This window comes from Nilaparvata lugens, chromosome 7, assembly GCF_014356525.2.
Source record: "Nilaparvata lugens isolate BPH chromosome 7, ASM1435652v1, whole genome shotgun sequence".
Taxonomy (NCBI): domain Eukaryota; kingdom Metazoa; phylum Arthropoda; class Insecta; order Hemiptera; family Delphacidae; genus Nilaparvata; species Nilaparvata lugens.
The window spans coordinates 29,162,055-29,184,962 of NC_052510.1; the positions used below are offsets into that span (position 1 = coordinate 29,162,055).

At 32.8% G+C, this 22,908-nt stretch overlaps 2 protein-coding genes across 3 annotated transcripts in view; one reads left to right on the forward strand and one right to left on the reverse strand.

Annotated features, from left to right (window-relative positions):
* The window catches only part of LOC111050942 (neurobeachin-like protein 2), a 347,898-nt gene that overhangs the window by 268,084 nt on the left and 56,906 nt on the right, over positions 1–22,908 (forward strand). The window contains exon 38 of one of the 2 annotated variants that reach the window (XM_039432467.1): positions 20,285–21,782. The exons of the other annotated variant lie outside the window; for it this stretch is intronic. Coding sequence (XP_039288401.1) covers positions 20,285–20,288 — 4 coding nt within the window. The 3' untranslated portion in view covers positions 20,289–21,782. Of the gene's footprint in view, positions 1–20,284; positions 21,783–22,908 lie in introns of those variants that run through there. 2 annotated transcript variants of the gene reach the window in all.
* On the reverse strand, positions 9,908–15,435 carry LOC111060378 (cuticle protein 21). Its single transcript, XM_022348040.2, has 2 exons — positions 15,293–15,435; positions 9,908–10,652 (listed from the first exon to the last, which is right to left on the reverse strand). The coding sequence occupies exons 1-2, from the start codon at positions 15,302–15,304 to the stop codon at positions 10,056–10,058; spliced, it is 609 nt and encodes a 202-aa protein (XP_022203732.2). The 5' UTR covers positions 15,305–15,435; the 3' UTR covers positions 9,908–10,055.

Genomic DNA, 22,908 nt, shown 5'->3' on the forward strand with positions numbered 1-22,908 from the left:
ATTCTTATCTCTATAACATTTATGTGGTGATGACCACATATATAAATTTGAATTATTTTTATAGTAACTGATTTAAACTGATTTCTTGTTTCATATATTTCATTTTAGAAATGATGAAATATAATGATTATTTCTGTCGACCTACCACTTTTTACTTTTGGCTAGATTACATTTTTAGTTCTGTTAGCAGGATTTTATTGAACGAGCGTTAGCGAGTTCTCACTCTTCACTTACTGAAGGCCAAAGTCGTTTTCCGTCTGTATGTTCTACAATATAATCACTTCACTTATATGGGCTACTTTATTCAAATTAATAAAAAATATAAAAACTTGAAGTACCCTTTTATTAAAAACTTTAGAATATTTTAACGACATAATTGGTCATTTTCAAGTTAAAATGTAAAAATAAACAAATTGATAATAGATGATAATTATGAACATATGCTTATTTTCATATGATTAATTTATTTCTTATTCATTATTTTTTTGAAGTAATTTTATTTTAATCATATTTACTTTAAATTTTATCAAAAATAGGATTAAGTCAAATTGAATTATATTTATTATATTATTGCTGTTTGATTTTACATATAAAATTCTTCTTTTTCATCGAATTTATTACATTCATTACCAAAGCTTAATATTTCCATATTAGAATTTATATCGATATGAATATGATTAGTTTGAATTAAATGTTCATCAAACGCCGATTTTTGTGAGGATCAAAGATGTTGAAGCGATGACAGAGCAATTTTTCATTTGAAATAGGATCCCTAATGGAACCAACTGTCAAATTGTTCTTGTAAAAGAAATATTTCGCTGTTTCCATGATTCTCACCAGCTCTGTATAAAGTAAAAGTTGAAAGATTAGAATACAACAGTTCATGAGCGAGTTCTGCAACTCAGGGAGTCACTAGTATTTAGCTCTGTTGACAGAATCTTATTTAGAGTCTTTTTGATAGAATACAAAATTGTTCTGAATACAATATACTGAATAGTAAGTAGTACTGAATAGTAAATTCAGTTGTCCTAATTTATGTTATTTAAAAAGAGTATTTATTAGCAATGATACTTTTTAAGTAAGTTGTGTAATTCTGAATGATTAAATAAATGATCTGAAACTTTTTGCAGTTCGATAACAATCAAAGAAGTATATTATTTACAATTGAAACATTTATGTCAAAACTTTCAGCAAACTCATGTTAAACTTTATTTCTAAATTTTTTTCTGAAAAAAGCAAATTCAATCGGTTAGAGAAATTTTACTTATGATAAGATTATAGATCATTAATATTCCTCAGATCTTTCAATACATTCTACAACCGTAGTCTTCATGTATTCTGTGAATGCAAAATCAATCAGAAGTAATTGAAGCTGAATAAAATGTTCAACCATCATCCTTTGATTTGATCTCAGTATACTTTTCACAGCTGAATTCTTCAATCATGCACAAGACGTGTTCCAAAACGCGTTGTTACACTTGAGGTGCAACTTGTAGACCGGTAGTCCTTTCTTACATCATCTCAAGTAATATTTGCGCTCTCTGTCTACTGATTGACCTGATTCGGGTCCTAACCTCCCACCCATGTAATTAATCGTATCCTCGATCGTTTCTCACTCGCACTTTATCAGCTACTCAATTCGTATCTCAGCCATATTTTAATATTGCTGGTATTATTTATTTACCTGTCGGTGTCAGGTTCGGGTTCGATAGTGTATGATTTCTCGACCTTGCTCCTCTAACTTGCTGTCGTCAATTCGTTAATTGATTGGAAATCAGAGCCAACGTCCTTTGAGGGGGGCGACCTTCTCTCATTCAATTATTGACTTGTTTGTCTTTCCTCATTGAAATGAGATCATGTGTGGCTGTGGCTGTGGCTGCCTTTCATAGCAGTGGTCAAACGCTGATCATCGTGATTGATTGTCACATTTAAAGCCGTGTCCACACTGAACAAATGTTCGGCCAACATGTTTGTTGAGGAGCTCAGGAACAAACATTTTAAAAAGTTTGGACATTCATTGTTTGTCAATAGAAAATTGATTTTTCCAAACATTTTCAGTGTTGATAGCTGTTAAACATAAAACCTGTTCTCCCCACTTACAAATATTTTGTTTGGTGACGCGTCCACACTGGCCACGGGCAAACATTGTTTGTCAATCATAATGAAATTTGCCCATACTGTTTCAACTAACATGTTTGTCGAACATTAGTACAGTGTGGACACGGCTTTATACTTGACCATTATCATTCAACTCGGTTCATTGTTAGTGTTTCCGTTTAACCGTAGCTAAGTTTTGGTTGGGTGTGTGGAATGGACAAATTATTAAATAGTAATATTGGATCTTAGAAAAAACATAAATTCTAATGTATTTCTGCAAACTTACTTATCATCCCCTTTAATTCGACGTATTAAACTTAAAGATTCGTTCAGTGGTTACTGAGATCTCAGGGTTGAACTTTGCATTAGATATATAGATTATTTCAATTACCACAGCATCTTTCCCCATTCGTTCAAATTATTAAATTGGCATCAAGATTTCGAATTTTCTAATAATTGATTATGAAAGTGAAATCGTAGACTTTACTGCGCATATATCACAGGTGATTCTTATCAACTTGAGAATTTATTTAATCTTGGAAGATATGTCACTGATATTGCAGTAAACATGATGTATAGATATCGGTAGGATAGGATAAGCTCTGAGACAACCAGTTGACATTTCTTGCTGATGATGCTCTCAATAATAAAGAAGCCATCCCATCAGACACAACAACTCGTTGACATGGTGCTGCCTCCTGCCTTGACCTATAGTCCGATCTAAATACTGAAACACACTTATCAGTTGCAGATACTAATGAATGCACGGTTTCAACCACCGATATGGATAAGATCTGACTTCTCGTTTTTGGCAGCCGTACCTAAAATGGACGTCTTCTCATCCAGTGCGGTGCCTAAATATCGATTGTTTTGTATCATTTCACTTGTACTGGATTCACATTATCTGTTTAACTCGTTCATTATTAGTGGATCTCGTCATCTATATAAGGCCTCACCAAAGACAAACACTAGAAGATTACCTTCATTATTCATAGTCTTTGTTATCACCAAAGAGAAAAGAAGAAGACTATTATTCAATACTAATGAATGATTTTCCAATTTTTAAATATCTGGAATGACTAAGGTCCATCTATTTTATAACTCACTGATAACTTTTTTCTCAAAGTTCAAAATTCTCTATGTTCATTCACAAACTAAGATTTTTACTCGAAAATAAAATAAATTTATTATTCAATTTTAAAGTAAGTTTAATAGTAAATATAATGAAGAAAATTGTTACTTTTATTCTTGTAAACTTACTAATAAGAGAAGACTGTGGTAGAAGTTGGCAATGAATGATTGAAACTTTGGATAATCTCTATATCTATAAAAGGCTAAGCCTCGACAGACTGAAATCACACCATAGCCTAAACTACTGAGCCTAAAAACTTGAAATTTCGCACACTTGTTTATGGTAGCCTCAAGACATCCACTAAGGAAGGATTTTCAAAAATTTGCCCCCCTGAGGGAGCTGAGGCCCCCCAAAAATGTTGTACTTTTTAACCGCTCATTGCACAGCAAAGTCATAAGGAACTTTTTTGTTCAGCTACGAAAAAACTTGGATCTATGCAGAAAAATTCTGACCAGGAGCACAGAGGGTCCAGGAGAGGGTATTTTCTAAAATTTTTCATGGAAAATCACACTACAGCCCAAACTACTTGGCCTACAAACTTCAAATTTCGCACAATTATTCTTCAAACATGCTAGATGCGCACTAAGAACGGATTTTGAGATATTTTGCCTCTAAGGGTTTCAAAGGATGAGAAAGGATCCAACTAAGTAAGCTTATGAACATGGTACGGTGAACGCCATATGGAACTGAGATAATTTTTTGATTGACATGTGATATTCTAACATATGTTGTAATCACTGGAAATAACAAAATAATATGATAGAATTTCAAAAAATAACATCTGTTCTATTATTGCTTTCTACATGATTCCACTTAAACTCAATAATATTGTTCTGATAATTAATGAATATGTTTTTTGAAAAAATAGTGAAAACAAATTATAAAAGATTTTAACAATTACTCTGGTCGTGGTTCTGGCAGTGGAGGATAGTTAATCAACTACAAGTTCTTATAAATTCTATACCAGATAAAATCTAGGATCTTAATAATTATTTTAAGCACTTGTCGGCGTGGCCATTACTTTAACGAAGAAAAATTTTATATTTTCTGCACTGTATTTTCTTTCGAAGCGTAGATTGGGGCTCCAAAACTATAAAACTCACGTGAATCCTCTGGGCGGTTGTGGTTCCTTTAGATCAAATTTGGTATGATCGGTGGCCGGTCCAGGCTTCGGTCTTAGCATGTGTGGAATTTTAATTAAATATCTCCTTCACCAAATAAATTAGGGGATAATTAAATTTGAATTTCTAGAATTATTGATCGATGAAATAAATTTATAAAATGACAAATAAAATAGCCTAAGATATTGGCTCACAGATAAAATATACAAAAATCGAACAAATTCGATTTCAATTTCACTAATGGGTCTTTGGTAACTTTCAACAAGGTCTTAACGGTGAGGATTTTAAAAGGGAAGTGACTTGTCTTCTTCTAAGCCTTTGGCTAGAACCTTTTTCTGGGAATCTCTGTGTAATTAATTTGCATGAAAATTTGCCATTGGTAGAATAATTATGACGTAGGTATGACGTCAGTGGCAAGCAGCAAAATATAATTCCTCTGATTACAATAATAATTTAATTTGTATAATTTTTTAAATTGCTTAATTCTTTAGATGCAGTTCCTCTATACAGTGTACATGCACTAGCGTATATGATAAGGCAAGTTTGTTGTCTGATAACAGATTAACATATATGATGCTTTCAAACGATCATCCCTTTTAGTGCCATTTCTATGACATATGATTGGCTTACACTTGCCAAAGAGATTCATTCACCATGTGACTCAGTTGAATCAATAATTTATAATTTAATATCTCTATACAATTCTTATTATATTCGAAACTGTTATAATTAATTTTTGTTGCTCTTATCAGTAATACAATATTCATGCTATGACCTAGTTCATTATAAACATTCGACATTATAATGTAATTTCGTGAGTAATAAATAATTTTAACAATAATACATACATTTTATTTTTCCATTTGAAATTCTTTATCCTTTTCCGATAGTTCTAAATTTTAGAAATAATATTATAGCTTGCATGAAAACCTGGCATGACATTTATAATATATTGAGTCAGTCAGCTGTGTCTGAGCTGCTACAAAACATCTGATCAATTGTAAACAACAGTGTAACCTCCAAAAGTTCAATGAGCAATTCATAAATGATTTGTACTTAATTTGCAAAATAATTATAATTTTATTAAATAATTCTTTGGAAAAAATGCGTAGTACAAAACGGTACTCCTATCTTAGACTCAGCTGTTGATAAGGAAGCCTTATCGCTCGGGTGCTAACTGTTCGTTTGGCAAACCTTTCATTCTATAAGGGTAATTACAATTTTTCTAGTTAACTCTCTCCTTTCATGAGATTTACTCGAAAGATTCATCACGGTATATATATATATATATATATATATATATACTGTGATGAATCTTATATATATATGTTCTATGATGTTGATGTTCTATTTATATCTTGTGTCTCCTGTTTTAATTTATATATATATATATATATATATATATATATATATATATATATATACTGTGATGAATCTTATATATATATATATGGAGGATATATATATATATACTGTGATGAATCTTATATATATATATATATATATATATATATATATATATATATATATATATATATATATATATATATAAATTAAAACAGGAGACACAAGATATAAATAGATTGAAAACACTTGAAAACTTACATTAGAAATGGGGGAAATTTTCGGAGACAGTCTCCTTCCTCAACCGAGCAGACTATTGAGTCTGACTATTGAGTCTGCTTGGTTGAGGAAGGAGACTCAGTCTCCGAAAAGTTTTTAAGTGTTTTCAGTCTATTTATATCTTGTGTCTCCTGTTTTAATTTATATTACAAACTTCAAAGTGTCTTCTGTTATGTGCTATATATATATATAACAGAAAACACTTTAAAGTTTGTAATATAAATTAAAACCGGAGACATAAATAGATTGAAAACACTTAAAAACTTACATTATAAACATAAATTTTCGGGAACTGAGTCCCTTTTCTCAACCGCGCAGAGAGTGGTCACTGTAGCTGCCACTGTATATATATATATATATATATATATATATATATATATATATATATTATATATATATATATATATATATATATATATAACAGAAAACACTTTAAAGTTTGTAATATAAATTAAAACCGGAGACATAAATAGATTGAAAACACTTGAAAACTTACATTAGAAATGGGGGAAATTTTCGGAGACAGTCTCCTTCCTCAACCGAGCAGACTATTGAGTCTGACTATTGAGTCTGCTTGGTTGAGGAAGGAGACTCAGTCTCCGAAAAGTTTTTAAGTGTTTTCAGTCTATTTATATCTTGTGTCTCCTGTTTTAATTTATATTACAAATTTCAAAGTGTCTTCTGTTATGTGCTATATATATATATATACTGTGATGAATCTTATATATATATATATATATACTGTGATGAATCTTATATATATATATATTATATATATATATATATAAATTAAAACAGGAGACACAAGATATAAATAGATTGAAAACACTTGAAAACTTACATTAGAAATGGGGGAAATTTTCGGAGACAGTCTCCTTCCTCAACCGAGCAGACTATTGAGTCTGACTATTGAGTCTGCTTGGTTGAGGAAGGAGACTCAGTCTCCGAAAAGTTTTTAAGTGTTTTCAGTCTATTTATATCTTGTGTCTCCTGTTTTAATTTATATATATATATATAAATTAAAACAGGAGACACAAGATATAAATAGATTGAAAACACTTAAAAACTTACATTATAAACATAAATTTTCGGGAACTGAGTCCCTTTTCTCAACCGCGCAGAGAGTGGTCACTGTAGCTGCCACTGTATATATATATATATGTTCTATGATGTTGATGTTCTATTTATATCTTGTGTCTCCTGTTTTAATTTATATTACAAATTTCAAAGTGTCTTCTGTTATGTGCTATATATATATATATATAATATATATATATATATATACTGTGATGAATCTTATATATATATATATATACTGTGATGAATCTTATATATATATATATATATGTTCTATGATGTTGATGTTCTATTTATATCTTGTGTCTCCTGTTTTAATTTATATATATATATATAGCACAGAAATTGCTTGCTTAATATAATAGGATAGCCTACGCCTACAGGTTTTAAAAACAAAGATGTATCTCAGCGGCAAGTATTTGAATCACTGAACGTTGGGGAAGTAATCCATAATCGTAAATGAAGACCTGTAGACATATTTTTGTCTGAATCTACACACTTTGTTATTAGCATAAACCATAGTCTTTATAGATTATCTTTAAGTGAGTGATCTAACAGTTCATACCATAATTCATTTTCTAATCCAAAAGGGCGAAATATAACGTTCACAGGATAATATCGGGGCACTGAGCTTCGCTCATTATTTTTATTTATTGACTAGCAGGTAACCGGTGCTTTGCAAGGGTCTTTTTAAAACTTGACGTAATGAAATCTAGAAGAATTGAAAATAGGCCTATAAGAATCCTCGGTTGATTAAGAATTCATAAGCAGCATTCCAAGTAAATCAGTCCAGTTGTTCAGAAGTGATGATGCGTCAAACATAATTTTCCAATCCTCTACTCGTGTATACGTGTTTAAGCCAGTTCTTTTCTTTATTATAGTATAGAAGATGATAGATAGATGGATATATCATCTTCTATACTATAATAAAGGAAATGAATGAGAATAAATTTTGAAAGGTTTGATATATCGATGTGCGGTTTTCACCATACCTTTTCTTTGGAAATCCTGTATTGGAATCATGTATCATATGACCACCTTTCAATTAGAAAAAGAAGGTGGATTCAAAATGGCGGAAAAAAATTGGGTGGGACGGAAAACCTGTTTTTATCATTCGAAAAGGATCCCCAATCATACCTATCTTCTAATTTCCCTTTCAAGAGAAATGTTCTGCTGCTTCCTTACAACAACTGCAAGCATTACAAATAATTGAAAACTTGACAAACTGAAAACTTGATGTAATCAAATATTGAAGAGTTTAAAATAGGTTTATAACCATCCTCGGTTAAGCAAGAATATATATTCAGTTATAAGTTAATCAGTTCAGTAGTTCCCACGTGATGATGGTCAAACATAATTTCCCTATACTTTACTCCTGTATAAGTGCATAATCCAGTTCTTTCCTTTATTATAGTATAGAAGATGATAGATGGATGGATGGATGATCATTGTTTTTTTTACTAAAAGATAGAATAAGTTGGATAGTTTACCTTTCAGAAGGAGTTTTGACAACCCACAAAACTCATTTTTCATTTGAAGATATAACAAAAAGGTGCATAAGACCTTACCTTATTTTTTGCTCAGCTTGCCATTTGAAGATATAACTTAACGAAAAGTTGCATATGACCTTTTTCTTGCTCAGCTTGCCAAAATACCCCTCATTCCAATATTTAAATTTTCGACTGACTGTACAGTGAATCAGTCATTCTATCAGGCTCGAATAATTTTGAAATTATAATTGAATAAAAATGGAAGAGAATAATTTATTTTTGTAAATATCGACACCTTTATTCAAAGACATATTAACTGCATGCATTATCATATTGCCGATACAGCATTGATGAAACTGTGGACGTTTATCTAGCACTTTCTCTCAAAAAACTGTTCTAGCTGAAAAATTAATAGCCCATGCCACATGTAGGCATTGCAATGTAGGCAAACTTTGCACCAGGAAAACGAAGTTTCAAACGCTGATTAACAAATCAGCATTAGTTTTACGGATTCATTTCTGTTCCACAAAGATCGGTTAGTTTTTAACTCAGATTAAGTTTTCCGGTTAACTAACCAAGATTTTAACGGTTTCATAATCCGCTAACACTGTACTGTAATTTATCCAACAGTGATGTTATTAAAATTAGTATTATTCTAAACAAATGGCAAAGAAGTGAGGTTATGTTATTAAAGCGGTGAATATATTCATTACGCATGTGCCATAAAAATGTTGTTTCTGTCTGTGGCCAGTGTCGTGCTATCTGCAAACGAACCTGATCGAAAACTAACCTCAAAAATGAGGATGTAATTTTGAATGCTAATATCAGTTAAATACTCTTTTCTATTTTATTAACGGATGAAATTCATTCATATATTCAGCTAATACTTTGAATTCTGTAGTTTTTTTACCAAAAACCAATTTTGGAAGACAGCTATCAGTAGGTACCTAATCAGCGTAGTTGGATTTAATTCCCAGTGAATGGCCTGTTAGTTCCTCTCATCTTGTAAAATCAATTGTGTGAGTTCCAAATGTTCTCATAAAATATTGTGACAACAATTCATCTCACATCCCCGAAATTATTCAGTAAAGAATTTATAAACATTCAGAGTAAATGAAACCGTTTTCAATGTCAAATACAACTCATAATCTAATCAGAAGCAGATACACACCCGTTATTGTATGTACACACCAAATTGTATATATATATAATATTTTTTAGAAAACTAATTAATTAAGCCATATTTCATTTATAGCGGTAGTCATTTTGAGTGACAGTTTGAATGTTTTGAGGTTGGAAAAAACCAGCTACCCTAAATAAACTTGGATAAACGAGGGTTTCTAGTAAAATAAATATACAGAAAATGATTATTTTTTTACATAAATATGTATTATTGTTTTGGTACAAAACAACGAACACAAACACGCTTACATTCTAATAGTAGAAATATATGGCATGTACAAGTCGTAATGAGTTTTTGGAAGTATGAAAGGTTTATTTACAGTGAAGGATGACTTAGTGGTGGTAAGCGTAGGCTGGGGCAGCGTAAGCAGGGGCGGCAACCTTGTATGCGGGAGCGGCGTATGCGGGGGCAGCGTATGCGACGGGGGCGGCGACCTTGGCGACGGGGGCGGCGTATGCGACGGGGGCGGCAACCTTGGCGACGACTGGGTGACCAGCGGGCTCCTTGTGGACGACGGCGTTGAATCCGTTGTGTGGGTCAGCGGTGTACTCGACGGTCCTCTTGGTGCCATCGGGCTCAACAAGGGAGTAGCTGCCCTGGACAACATCACCTTGACGGCTCTCGTGCTGGCTCTTGGAGTCTCCGGTCAGAGCATCCTGGATGTCGTAGGCGTAGCTGTACTGTGGGTTGGGGTCGTACTCGTCAGCGACGACGGCCTTGGGTGCGTAGGCGACGGGGGCGGCAACCTTGGCGTAGGCGGGGGCGGCGTATGCGGGTGCAGCGTAGGCGGGGGCGGCTACCTTGTAGGCGGGGGCGGCGTATGCTGGGGCAGCATATGCGGCATGTGCGTATGCGGGGGCGGCATAGGCGGGGGCAACTGGGACAACTCCAGCGCGGGCCACAGCCACGACTGCAGCCAAAAGGATCAGCTGCAACAATTACATATCACCATTAATAAGTTACCAATAATTCATACATTTAATTTCTACACAACTCATTGAAATTTGGAAATGAATTAGTTCTTTGTTAACTTAATATGTTATTTATCTTGTGATATGAACCGGAATGAATGAATGGATGAAACCAACAACATCTACAACAAATTCATTATCCTTGTCGATGTCATTGATGAACAGTGGCCACATTGTGATAATGATTACCGTACACCGTACTGTGGGTAAACTGTATGCTATTTACAATTCAATGTATTTTGCATAAGTAGTAGGTTTGCTCTGTTAGTACAGTGACCTTCAACTTGAAATAAAACACCTTTCACTCATCGAATTGCTGCTTCCTTCCTTACTGCGGCACTGAGGCAAACTTCCTGCCTTATCGAGTCATGTGAACAACCTTTATTAGAATTATTTATATTTGCACTCTCCCATCAAGTTGATGATTTTTTAAATTTATAAAATAATTGTAAAATACATAATAATGGTTCAAATCGAATGAATCCGTGTATAAGTTACTCTTTTTTTGCAATATAGTAGCCTATGAGCTTTTCTAGAAAGGGTGTCTTGGAGAAGTTCTTGGGTGACTATAATAAATAATTTCTGATGCTAATATTTACAAAAAATCATGAGTGATGTAAATTTATTGAACTTTTCAATAAATTGAGAAAATGCTTCAATTCTTCGCTTTTTTAAATCCTATGCCCGCTTTTGTGATAAAATTAATATAATAGTCATAATCAATTCCATGAACTCTAATAAGTCATGTCCAAATCTGTATAATGCAGCTTTCGAATCAATTACCTACATGGATGAGCTTGAAGAAAATTGACACTACTGCTTCTGGGAAAAGTAGGACTTGATATTCACGACAATGTTGATGATGATGATGATGTGGCTCGTGACTTGTTGCAGCAGCATTCAATGGTTTTATGTAAAAAATACACGAAGCTCATTTATTTATTCCATTGATCTTCATGATGTCACCGCTACTATTGAATAGTGTAACTGTACGGTAGAAAATACCAGTGAAAAGGTCGTTCCATTATGTAACGTTTCGTTACTAGTTAACCATAGATAGGAACAATAATATTTGATACACCTGATAAAGGTTTGCGTTAATTACTTGTCTATCTCTCGCTGTGTCTCTCCACACATCTTTCGCTGTTCTGCTTTCCTACCACGTTTCTTCAACTCTTTCTCTTTGTCGTGACTAGTCTTTTCTTTCTTCTCGCAAATTTATTCGCTAGAAAGTCACGACTGTTTGTGCTGTGCATGTGGTTGTTTGCTTTTTCTCATTGTCTTGTCAGGTGCATCCTAACAGTTTGATGTGCTCTCCTTGATCTTTTGTGACCCAAACTCCTTGGCAACTGTGAAGTTGTAATTATTTTTTGAACCGTAATATGTGCTGCAACATATCCTTGAACTACTGCGAATGGAGGGTCAGTTGTTTGGAAAGCCGTAAAATTACAGTGGAAGATTGCTTTTCTCATAATATTGAGCGCATTAAAAGTCCTAATATTTTCTTGTAATACACTTACATTATTTCTATTTTAGTCTACTTTCATTCTTCAGAGTCAGTCAGCTTCTTGAGCTATTACAAAGCATGTAGGCTACTTTGTTTTGCACATCAACATTTTCAAAGAAATTCTATTGTACACTTCTTCCGGGATATTGAACCAATTGAAATTATGTGATTATTATAACAACCTACTGCATCACCGTGTTCTGCCTAATCACGCACAAAATCAACTTTTATATTAAAAATACTCCAACAAAATTTAATTTAACACTTCTCACAAAATATTGTACAAATAAATATAGCATTTTAATCAAACAATCCTCTCCACAAATCTCCACGTACTCAGTACACAAAATAAGAACTCATAGATGGAATATTTTAACATGTTTTTAATGAAGTACTATTCCCAACAAATGAACAAATTTGTATCATGCAATAAAATTATGAAATTCTAAAATCTCAATTTGAAAAATACAAAATTGAAGTATTTTGTTTTTTTCTGTATTTTCATGTACAGCACTTTTGATATGATAAAATAACCTTGAGTAATCTCATTTGCCAATTGATTGAAAATTTTCAGAGGGATAGCCTACTGTTCTCGATTGATAATAGATTATCTGAAGCTCACATTTAAAATGTTAAATTCTACTTGTTTTCTGCCAGTTTCGAAAAGCCGTTCCACGATTTGTTTGCTAATTAGTAATTTTTTTATTCTTATTCAGTATTCTTGCAATGTATTTTATAATCTCCATTATTGCAAGTCTTATCAAATTCAAGTTAGTAAAAATTTTGAAGAGCACAGTATGAATCATAATTTAAACTAATTTATTGATGTTATGTTATCTCAATATCTGTGTAATTGCACTGCAATAGAACATTTTGAAAATGTACTATTTTATTATTAATACAATATGATTCAAAAAGCAGTTGGTTATTAATTGTTATTATACTGTTCTCAAAAATTATTGGTTTCTTCAACAAATAATATTCTAATCATATTACATGATTTTGAGATAGAGCTTTCTAGAGTTTCATGGAATTGATCAAGTATTAGTAGGTTTTTAGTTTTGAGTAAGGTACAGTTTCGAAAAGAGTTAATTTTAGAATATTTCCTTGCCAAAAATGTGAATCATGTATCACAATAAAATATAATAAGGGAAATAGTGATAAACCAATATTTGTAATAGTTTCAACATTATGGCATGACTATAGTATCAGTAATTGGACCAATCTTGATTAGATCACAATTCGCTCTGGAGTACAAAAGCATAAACAAATTATTACGAAAGAATAAATTATAATAACATTCATACAGAAATGGTCTATCTAAATTGAGATTAATTCCCAGAGGAATGCAAAAATTTCCCTCACAAAGGCCCAGTTGCACAAAAGCCGGTTAAATTTTAATCCTGATTAACTTCACGTGAAACAAATCAGAGAAGACCATTTCAAAACGATTGATCTACTGGAATATTAATCAGGATTGAAATTAACCCGGCTTTGTTGCAACCGGCACTAAGTAACTGATTGAATGATTACAAAAGTTCAACAGCTGAGTCATAATTTTGACACAGTCTTTCACACATGAACTCGCTCACTCACTTCCATCACCAACAGACGACGAAATAATTATTATCAGCTGTGTTTTCAAGGATGAATAATAATTATCCTTTTAATGTCCTTCAGCGAGTTTTCCCACCTGAGACCTAGTGCAATCGAATCTTCATATTATAAACCTACTATGTTCTGAATTTCGTGAGAATCGTTAGAGCCGTTTTCGAGATCCGGTGAAATACAAACATATATAAACATCTAAACATATAAGCAGAAGCTGATCGTTCAATAGTATAGGATATAGTTAATAAGAATAATACAGAAGTAACAAACAATTAATAATGAATAACAACATTAACATTTTATCAAAATTTTTGGAGAGAAATAGTACAGGCTCAGCCTAGTTTTTCCTCCAATGTCATAATTGTATTATGATTATAGTGTTTTATACAATAAATGAATGAATGAATGAATGAATAGGATGTAGCCTAGCTGCCAAATTCATCTGTATTGGATATAGGATAATTTCTATACACAATTTTTGATTGCAATAACATAGATATTAATGCCATTGAAATTAACTAATAAACATGTTGGTTTTTTTACATCCACTATTGATATTTAATCAATCAATTATCATTACTTGATATTTCAAATATTATCAAAATATGAGACATGGTAATACTATTTGTGAATGATTCCTGATATCGAAATTCGTTGAGAATCGGCTTGTTTCCTAGCAAACAATCAGTACGAGTGTTGTACTCTGATAACATTCAACAAATTCATTCTCAGCCAAGCTCGTTCTCAAGAGTCATTAATAAAAAATGTCCTCAGAATGAAAATCAACATTATTTTGACTCATTAACTCATTCTTTCCATGTACACTATTGCAGTATGTGAAAAAGTGTTGAATTCTGATCATGTTTTTTTGCAAAATACCAACTCATTATTTTAAATTGCAGTATATAATAAATTAGTTGTTAAAGATGCGAAGAGAATACAAATACAAAGTAATTATGTTCATTTTCAAAATACAGAACCAGCTCATTCTATTAATTACACTATTACACATACTGTATGTAATAAATGAGTTGGAACAAAAGATGCGATGAGAATACACATCGCAATGAGAGTTAATCGCAATGTTAATTGGAAAGTAATTAAAAATTGAAAAAACAGATATTGGAATGCAAAAATGAAATCAAACAGTCTGAAAACAATTAGTTTTGATATAATAAAAGGACTTCTATTAGAACACAACAGAATAAGGAATGAAAAAAATACGATAAGAAATTTAAAAGAAAACTTGAATATCTTGAAAAAAGAATAAGAAATAACAAAAATAATGATAAGAAACAACAACTGATGAAAATTTCAAGAGATGAACTTAACTTGGTTTGGAACACAATGGTATATGAAATGAAAATTCTATCTAGAAGTAAGTTATGACTTTTGTTTGAGAAAGCAGAGGCTGGAGCACATCAAAATAATATAGAATAAAAAAATGGCTGATAAGAAGTAATTGATAAGAAAGCCTCACCTTGTATGCCATCTCAGTAGATGTGTTGTAATGGAAGTGATGAAGGTGTGTGTGAAGTTGGTTGGGGAGGCGTCTATTTATATGGGGCGACGTCTGATGCAACCTGGCCGACCCTTTCACTCCCCCCCCCCTGTTGTAGGCCTCCCCACCTCTCAGTGCTGGCCATCAGCCCCCGGGCTCCTCCCTTCCCCCCTGTCTCAAACTACTCTTCTGTGTCCAATGAAAATGCAAGTCCTTTGTAATTGGCAGGAAATTTGGGTTGGAATATTTGGTTGTGTGTGGGAATTCTTATAGAAAAATTATGCACCTAACAATTTTCGTCAATCAGTTTTTTTTCCAGTGAGTATATGTTTCAACTGAATGTGTTAATCATGGTAATAGAATTTGAGATTACCTACTGAGAAGACCAAGTAAAGAGGAAACTCATTAATGGATTTTCTGGAAAATTTAATGATCTTGATGATTGAATTAATAATGTGGTAAGTTATGATCACGCTAAATCACGTACACTATGGTATCAAAGTGCCTCGTGTGTGCCTGAATGATTAATTATTTTAGGATTTCTGATGTGACTTGCAGCCGAGATCGTGGTTCTAGTTGCCATGCCAGTCCAACTCGAGATTAGTTCCAGACTGTATTTATTGGTCTCAAATACTATTGGAATATCCCTAATATTACAGATTTCATTCGGTGACAATAAAAACTGACTCTTCCTTAGTGGAGATTGTTGAATTGAACCAATTCAATGGTTTTCTAAAATTAATTTTCCAACTACAGTATCTGGTTTGAATAATTGGAAAATTTGAGTTTTCTATATTTGAACAGGAAAATGTCTTCAGTGCTACGGAAAGTACTTTGAAACGTGATATGTCTATCGGAGGGTTTACAGAAAAAACTCCTAATCTTTGATCATTGATCCATTTTTTTGGGAGAGGTGGGGGGATCAGATCAGTGAGCAAGCTCTTGAATCTATTCGCGTAACAAAGAATTGGTGTGCAAATATTTATTTATCCCACTCATTTATATTAACACAAAGAAAATTAATGTTCAATTATAAGGATGCTCATCATGGGGATGCACACACTGAAATTATTGGACCATATGTGTATTTGAACAATATACCAGGGTTCAGATTACCTCAATGATTTTTAAATACCTAGAACATCGTAAATAAGGTTTCGCGAGAATCTCGTAATTTCAGTTTCAATGACACTTGAAGATTACCAAGGTTACTTTGAAATACAAGAGTGATGATCATTGCAATGTTAATAAAAACAGTATACGGCACTCTTTTACAATGTTCTCAATGTCTATGAAGGTGAAAATAATCATCTTTATGCCTTCTACTGAACACTATTCACTCAATCATTCATTCAAGCTGCTCAAATTGATCTCTTCCATCTTATGAATGTTTTTTTAATGTCTTCATCTTTATTCCAATCATGTATCAACATATTACAGTTAATTCATGATCAACTAATGAAATAGGAAAAGTTGCCTTAGATCCTTCTTCTATGAAGAAGAATGATCCTATCTTCTAATAGTTCATTCATTGAATCGTATGGCTTGAAGAAAACTGAACTCATCTCATGATCCCTTGATCCATCAAGGATCAAGCCATAGATCCTCCGTAAAGTCCCGAATTATATTATTTGTCTTCTCTTCCATTCTCAAGTTTTAGGAAATTGTTAGATTTCAAGGAAAAAAATGAAACATGATAATTCAGTTGCATGGAGTGAGTCACATCAAGTAATATGATAAATATATTATTGATAACATGTACAAACAATAAATTGAAAATTTTCGTTTCTAGATAGCAGCGTCCACATGAAATTACTTAAACCATAGAATAAAAAATCTTTAGTTTAAAATCTTACTAAACCATCCGTTTTTCTGCCTAAACGAATACGTTTTGAAAAGTGGAGGAGAACTTAACGTCTGGTGAAATACATACTTGCTCTTTACAATCCAACTTGATCTCCATGAAAAATGCACTTGGATTACTCCACTTGAAGTGGATCCAACTCATCTACTCTTGTTACACTAAATGCAAATGTCAACGATAGGATATCGTCTCAGTGACATTTTATTCTATTCCACATTGGCAATGAACTGGAGAACAGATCTGAAACCTCATTTTAAGTCTAAAAAGAGTTTATTGAGTTCTGGGTCACCTCTACATTTCGATAAATGTCAAAAACCGGTCTACGCCTTCCATATTCCAGCATTATATCGAAACCGGCCGTCAGTTTTTTCCAGTCGACAACGCTTTTTTCAACCACTAATTCATCGATTAGCGCATAATTGAATGAGATGTGAGTGAGTGAGAGAGTGAAAGTGGCGACGGCGACATTGGCAGTTGAAAAGTGCAGCCAAGGGCATGTAGTAATGTAATGCCGGTTCCTGGGCCCGGGACAGCCAGAGGCAGCAAGCAAGTATTCCGCCTGCAACCATGTTATCCTCCTGCCTGGCTGCTCCATCCAACTATTACCTGAATATCGGTTCTTTGCCTTCAGTTGAAGGCGTAGGTGATCGTTTCGCAACAGTAAATTTCTGCTATTGAATAATCGTTCCTAAGCCAACAGAGAGTTAATTTGATGATTGAATCACCACTATGTGAAAATTTCAATATCAACTATACATTTGACAGTAGTGTAAATTGGAATAGAAACAGTTTCCCGATCAAGCCTTTTGCGCCTTTCCGAAAGGCTTTAGTTGCATGTGATGGAGCTAAGGAATAACAATATATTACAGAAATCATATTTAAAAAAGAAGACCATTTGATCTCTTAGTACTTGAATTGAAATGCAACGAAAGGTGTCAAGATTGAATATGGGAAATGAGTATCATCTTTCATTAATAGAATATATTATTTAGAATTTATAACTCTCTTGAAGTAAAATTTCAAGCAGTTCAAACCTGAAGCTCATTCCCAATACACTCTCATTGCATCATGCAGCTATAAATCTTGAAGAATCATTTGATAACAGTTTCTGTTACATGAAAATGATATTTCACTATACTTCGACTAATTTAATTATCAATATGATGCCTATGAACAATTATTATTATGTTTTTGAATGCTAATCATTGCTTTTTCCTCCACCCGTCTGCGACTGTTATAATCAATCGGGTATTCATTGTTACACCACTGATTCATTTCAGTACTAATGCTATTATATACCCCTCTATCATGACTATACTGATTCTCCATTGTTAAATTCAACCTGTACTTGACTGGTTTGTAATGTGTAGGATATTAAATCGACTTTAGAACCCCAACCACATTATGATCGCAAATGTATCCTTCTATGTTTTATCGGGTTTTTAAATTCACCTTGATTAGTAATCCCTATTTGTAAAAATATTGTTTACTATTTATACCACTTAAATATGATATAATAATGTAGACTATATTATAGTCTATATAATAGACTATATTTCTGTGTAAAGTTCAATGTGTTCATTTTATCATAGAAATGCAGAGTGTAGATATTGTTCTATGAGATACAGATTGTTGACGTCATTCCAAACAACATACGTATCATTCCGATTATTGACTATAAGACTTCAGCCTTATTTTTGAGCTTTTATTTAAGTTCAATTTGTTATAGCGCTTTCATCTTGGTATATCATGAATTACGTGTTAGCTCACGAACTCAGCACTATTATTGACTGACACATCCTTAAACTCTGTAATCCTGCTATTCTCTTAATTATTGGCCGATTTGCTTATTTTTCTTGGAAGTGTATAACATCTCTTCTATCCGTGAAGTTTATGTGTCTATACAAATTTGTATTCAGAAGAGAAATAAATTTGTATGTAAGCTGTTCTAAATCAAGTACTCCATGTTATAGTATAGAACAATCTAAGTTTTCACTGTCCAAGTTTTCTCCTGTAAGTTTTCTCTGTCCATGGTACATGGAATTCGAAGTATTAAGTAGGTGATTCACGATAAAGACAGTCCTATTTGCACAGCAGCGAGCAAGTGTGGGCAATACTGTGCATGGATTGGATGTGCTGAGTGACCTGTGTGCCCCGGTCTTATTCAGCGGGAGAACGGGGTCGAGTGTTGCTGGAGAGGACGGGTGGAGGGAGAGGTGGTCCAGTGAAAATAATAATAATGCTAAAATAATACCTGAATCGCCGTCTTTGCCTTTACGTTGCCGGGCGGGCAACCTTTCAGTAGTTCAAATGTCAGTTGTAGTTTCATGGAAGTTCTCTGCGGGAAGCTGTAAAATCAGCGCCAGCGCCGGCTTTGTTTGATTATCAAGCTACTGAATGTAGCTAATAATGGAATCAACTGTCTTGTATTTGGTTCACATGTTTTAAAATAGTGAATTCCACTTTCAATTTATGTATTGCTCACATGTACAATAGGTATTATGTAACACTGGGCATTACATAAAAAATAATTAATTGGTTATTTCCAACAAATGAATCAAATCTAATGATAAATGATTGCGTTCTTATGAAATATCTAATATTGCTACTCTAGTGGTAGAAGATGGTTGAAATCGAAGAAGAAGGTTGAATTGTTTAGTACGGAACGAAAAAGTGAGTAATAAACTAAAAACCACAATTCAGTAAAGATCCCCACTAAAGAAATAATGTCTACATTTTCTGCCAAATCTTCTTCGATTACAATTTGTGAATGATGAAAAATTGTTTTGAGTTCATGATCTTGAGCATTGAAAAGGATGAAGCTTGAGCATATTGATTACGATATTGAGACACATTATTCTATTTGCTTCACTCTATCAATATAGATAGCCTATAAAATTTTGAAATAATTATTAGTATCTTCAAGATTAAGTTGGATGAATGTTTCAAAACTGATTTTCTGCTCTTATTTTTCATTAAAATATTTTCAAAGCTATTCTTCATCTTAATACGTTTACAAGACTCATAATCATCATTTGTACTCTCATCCACCCATTTAATATTTTTTTTAAATTCAGATTCTCATATATTTTTCTCTTTTGTTTCAGGTAATTTCAATGATTATTCAACCAACAAAATGACGGTAAGAAAACTATTTCCAGTTTTCAATATGTCATAATCTCCTACCAAGTCCAATACTGTAGTGTTGGTCCCGGCTGGAGTATTTATGCAAATATGCATATTTATACAGTAATTGTGCTAATTTTCGGCTTAATATTATACATTTAGACTATAATAGCACTAGTTATAGTAATATAATAGATAGTAATAGATAGATAGATATTAATAGTATTATGATAGAAATAATTATTCTAAGGGCTGTGTCAGAAGAGATCACATCAGGATCAGGATATAAGGAAGGAGCTAAATATTGTCTTCCTGAATGAGAGAGAGAGAGAGAGAGAGAGTGAGAGAGTAGCATCGTGTCACCAACAATGGAAAGAGCATGTGGAACGCATGTCAGCTGATAGACTTCCACTGAAAATTGTCAAGCATAAACCGGTAGGCAAAAGTATATAGCCAGGCCACGGAAAAGGTGGCAATGATTATTACTAATGTTCATAACACAGAAAAACAGGAAAACATGAAAACAGATGTTCATAGATTATAGTGTTGTTTATGATGATAGTGATGCTATGAGATTAGATTATTCATTTTAATTTTATTATGTTATACATTTTTTTTTTAATTCTAATTTTAAGCTGAATGTGAGTCCGAACAGGCAATAGCCTAATCCCTGTTTGAAAGAAGAAGAAGAAATAATTATTATAAATGGGTCCTTTCCATAATGGACTGGCCACCAACAAATGGCCATAAGAATATTTGTTTATTTTTTATTCTAATTCATTATCAATCAAAAAGTTATACCAGAGTACCAGAGAAACAATATAGATTGTTTATTATAGTGTTATACTGATTGCAAAAGCTGTAAGAAGTGACATGCATCCAATGATTGATTATAGGCTTCTTCTTTTATAACCTCTAGTCTTAAAATCTTACTACCCCATCTGACAAATCTTTGGCAATCTTTCCAAAAGTTGGAAAGGCGTTTGATCCCTAAGGGCTGGTTTCTGAGCTCGGGATTTAGCCAAGTTCTACTGCTGAAGTCAGAAAATTGGCTTTCCGAAACTACGGCTACGAAACGACTACGGCGTAGTCGTAGTTTCTATGATAATCTTTATATTTCTCATCTCTATAATAATTAGCAACGTTTTTTCTTGAAGGGATGAAATATTCCTTAAGAATTCAAAATAGCTGAAGCTTTATACTATTTTCTCCTTATAACAGAGATTAATAATAAGATATAAAATAAAGATATTATTTTGTGTTCAATTCTCTAGTTTTTCGAAATTTGATTTAAACGTTGGACTGCGACTGCGACTAGGCCTACGCCCCGATTCGCAAAGCCAATTTTCTGACTCCAGCTGTTTAAAGTCTAGAACTTAGCAGCTAAATCCCGAGCTCGGAAATCGGCTCTCAATGGCCAAATTTTTAATCCATACAACTGCAAATCATAACAATTCGTTGAAGAGTAAAAAAACCAAGGATACCGAAAACCGGGATCTTATGTATCTATCAATATACGTGCAGCATTTAAGGGCCAGTTTCCGTGCTCGGGATGTAGCTGCTAAGTTCTAGACTTTAAACAGCTGGAGTCAGAAATTGACTTTCCGAAACGGGGCGTAGTAGTCCACGTTTAAATTGAATTTCGAAACACACAAAATAAAATGAAGAGAAAATAGTGTAAAGTTTCATCTATTTTGAATTATTTAGGAATGTTTCATATCGTCAAGGATAAATGTTACCAATTATAGAAATAAAAAAATGAAGATTATTCTTAAAACGCTCGTCGTGAATACAAGTATTCACCATATACCCTTTCAAAATTCCTTAGAACTTACAACGCCAGTTCTTGAAGCTCTCTGGATCCTTATATGATATAACTGGAACCTTATTAATATAATTTCTTAATATATTGTTCTGGCTGATGAAATGAATATCATCAAAGGATGATAAATATTGAGTGTTCTGAATAAGGTTAATATTATTTAATTCTATGATTTTAAGTGCTGCTAAATATTTGTTGGTACCAAAACAGCTCAAACTATATAACACAAGATGAGTTAGGATATAATAAAAAATTCTATAAGTTTGTATGCTGACATAAAACACAAAATATATTCCCATAAAAAAAAGATGTGCATAAAATATTCGATATAACTATAATTTACTTAAATAAATGTTTTCTAGAATCTGAGAAATTATCACAGGTTTCGCTAATATTCACAATAGTATGTTTCAAATTTATAAATATATTATATTTAATGCTGATATTTAGACTTCCAATCAATACGAAATTCTGCAAATAAAAACCTGTTCGGTCTATAGGTTGATATACTATACTTGGTCAACAAACAAATTTATAATTAATAAATTAATATTCAAACATGAGATCTCAGGGATTTATATGAGTTCGGACTGTGCATGGAAGTAAGCCTCCTACATATAATAAATAAATTTATAAAATGTTCCTGTGAACTATGGGATATTGTTCAACACGTGGTGACTTTCTATTTTTATTCTAATTAATTGGAATAGCGCTTTTTTATTAATTATTACCCCACTGAACGTAGACAAATGAGCTCATTTGGTTTGACTTATCACTCACTGA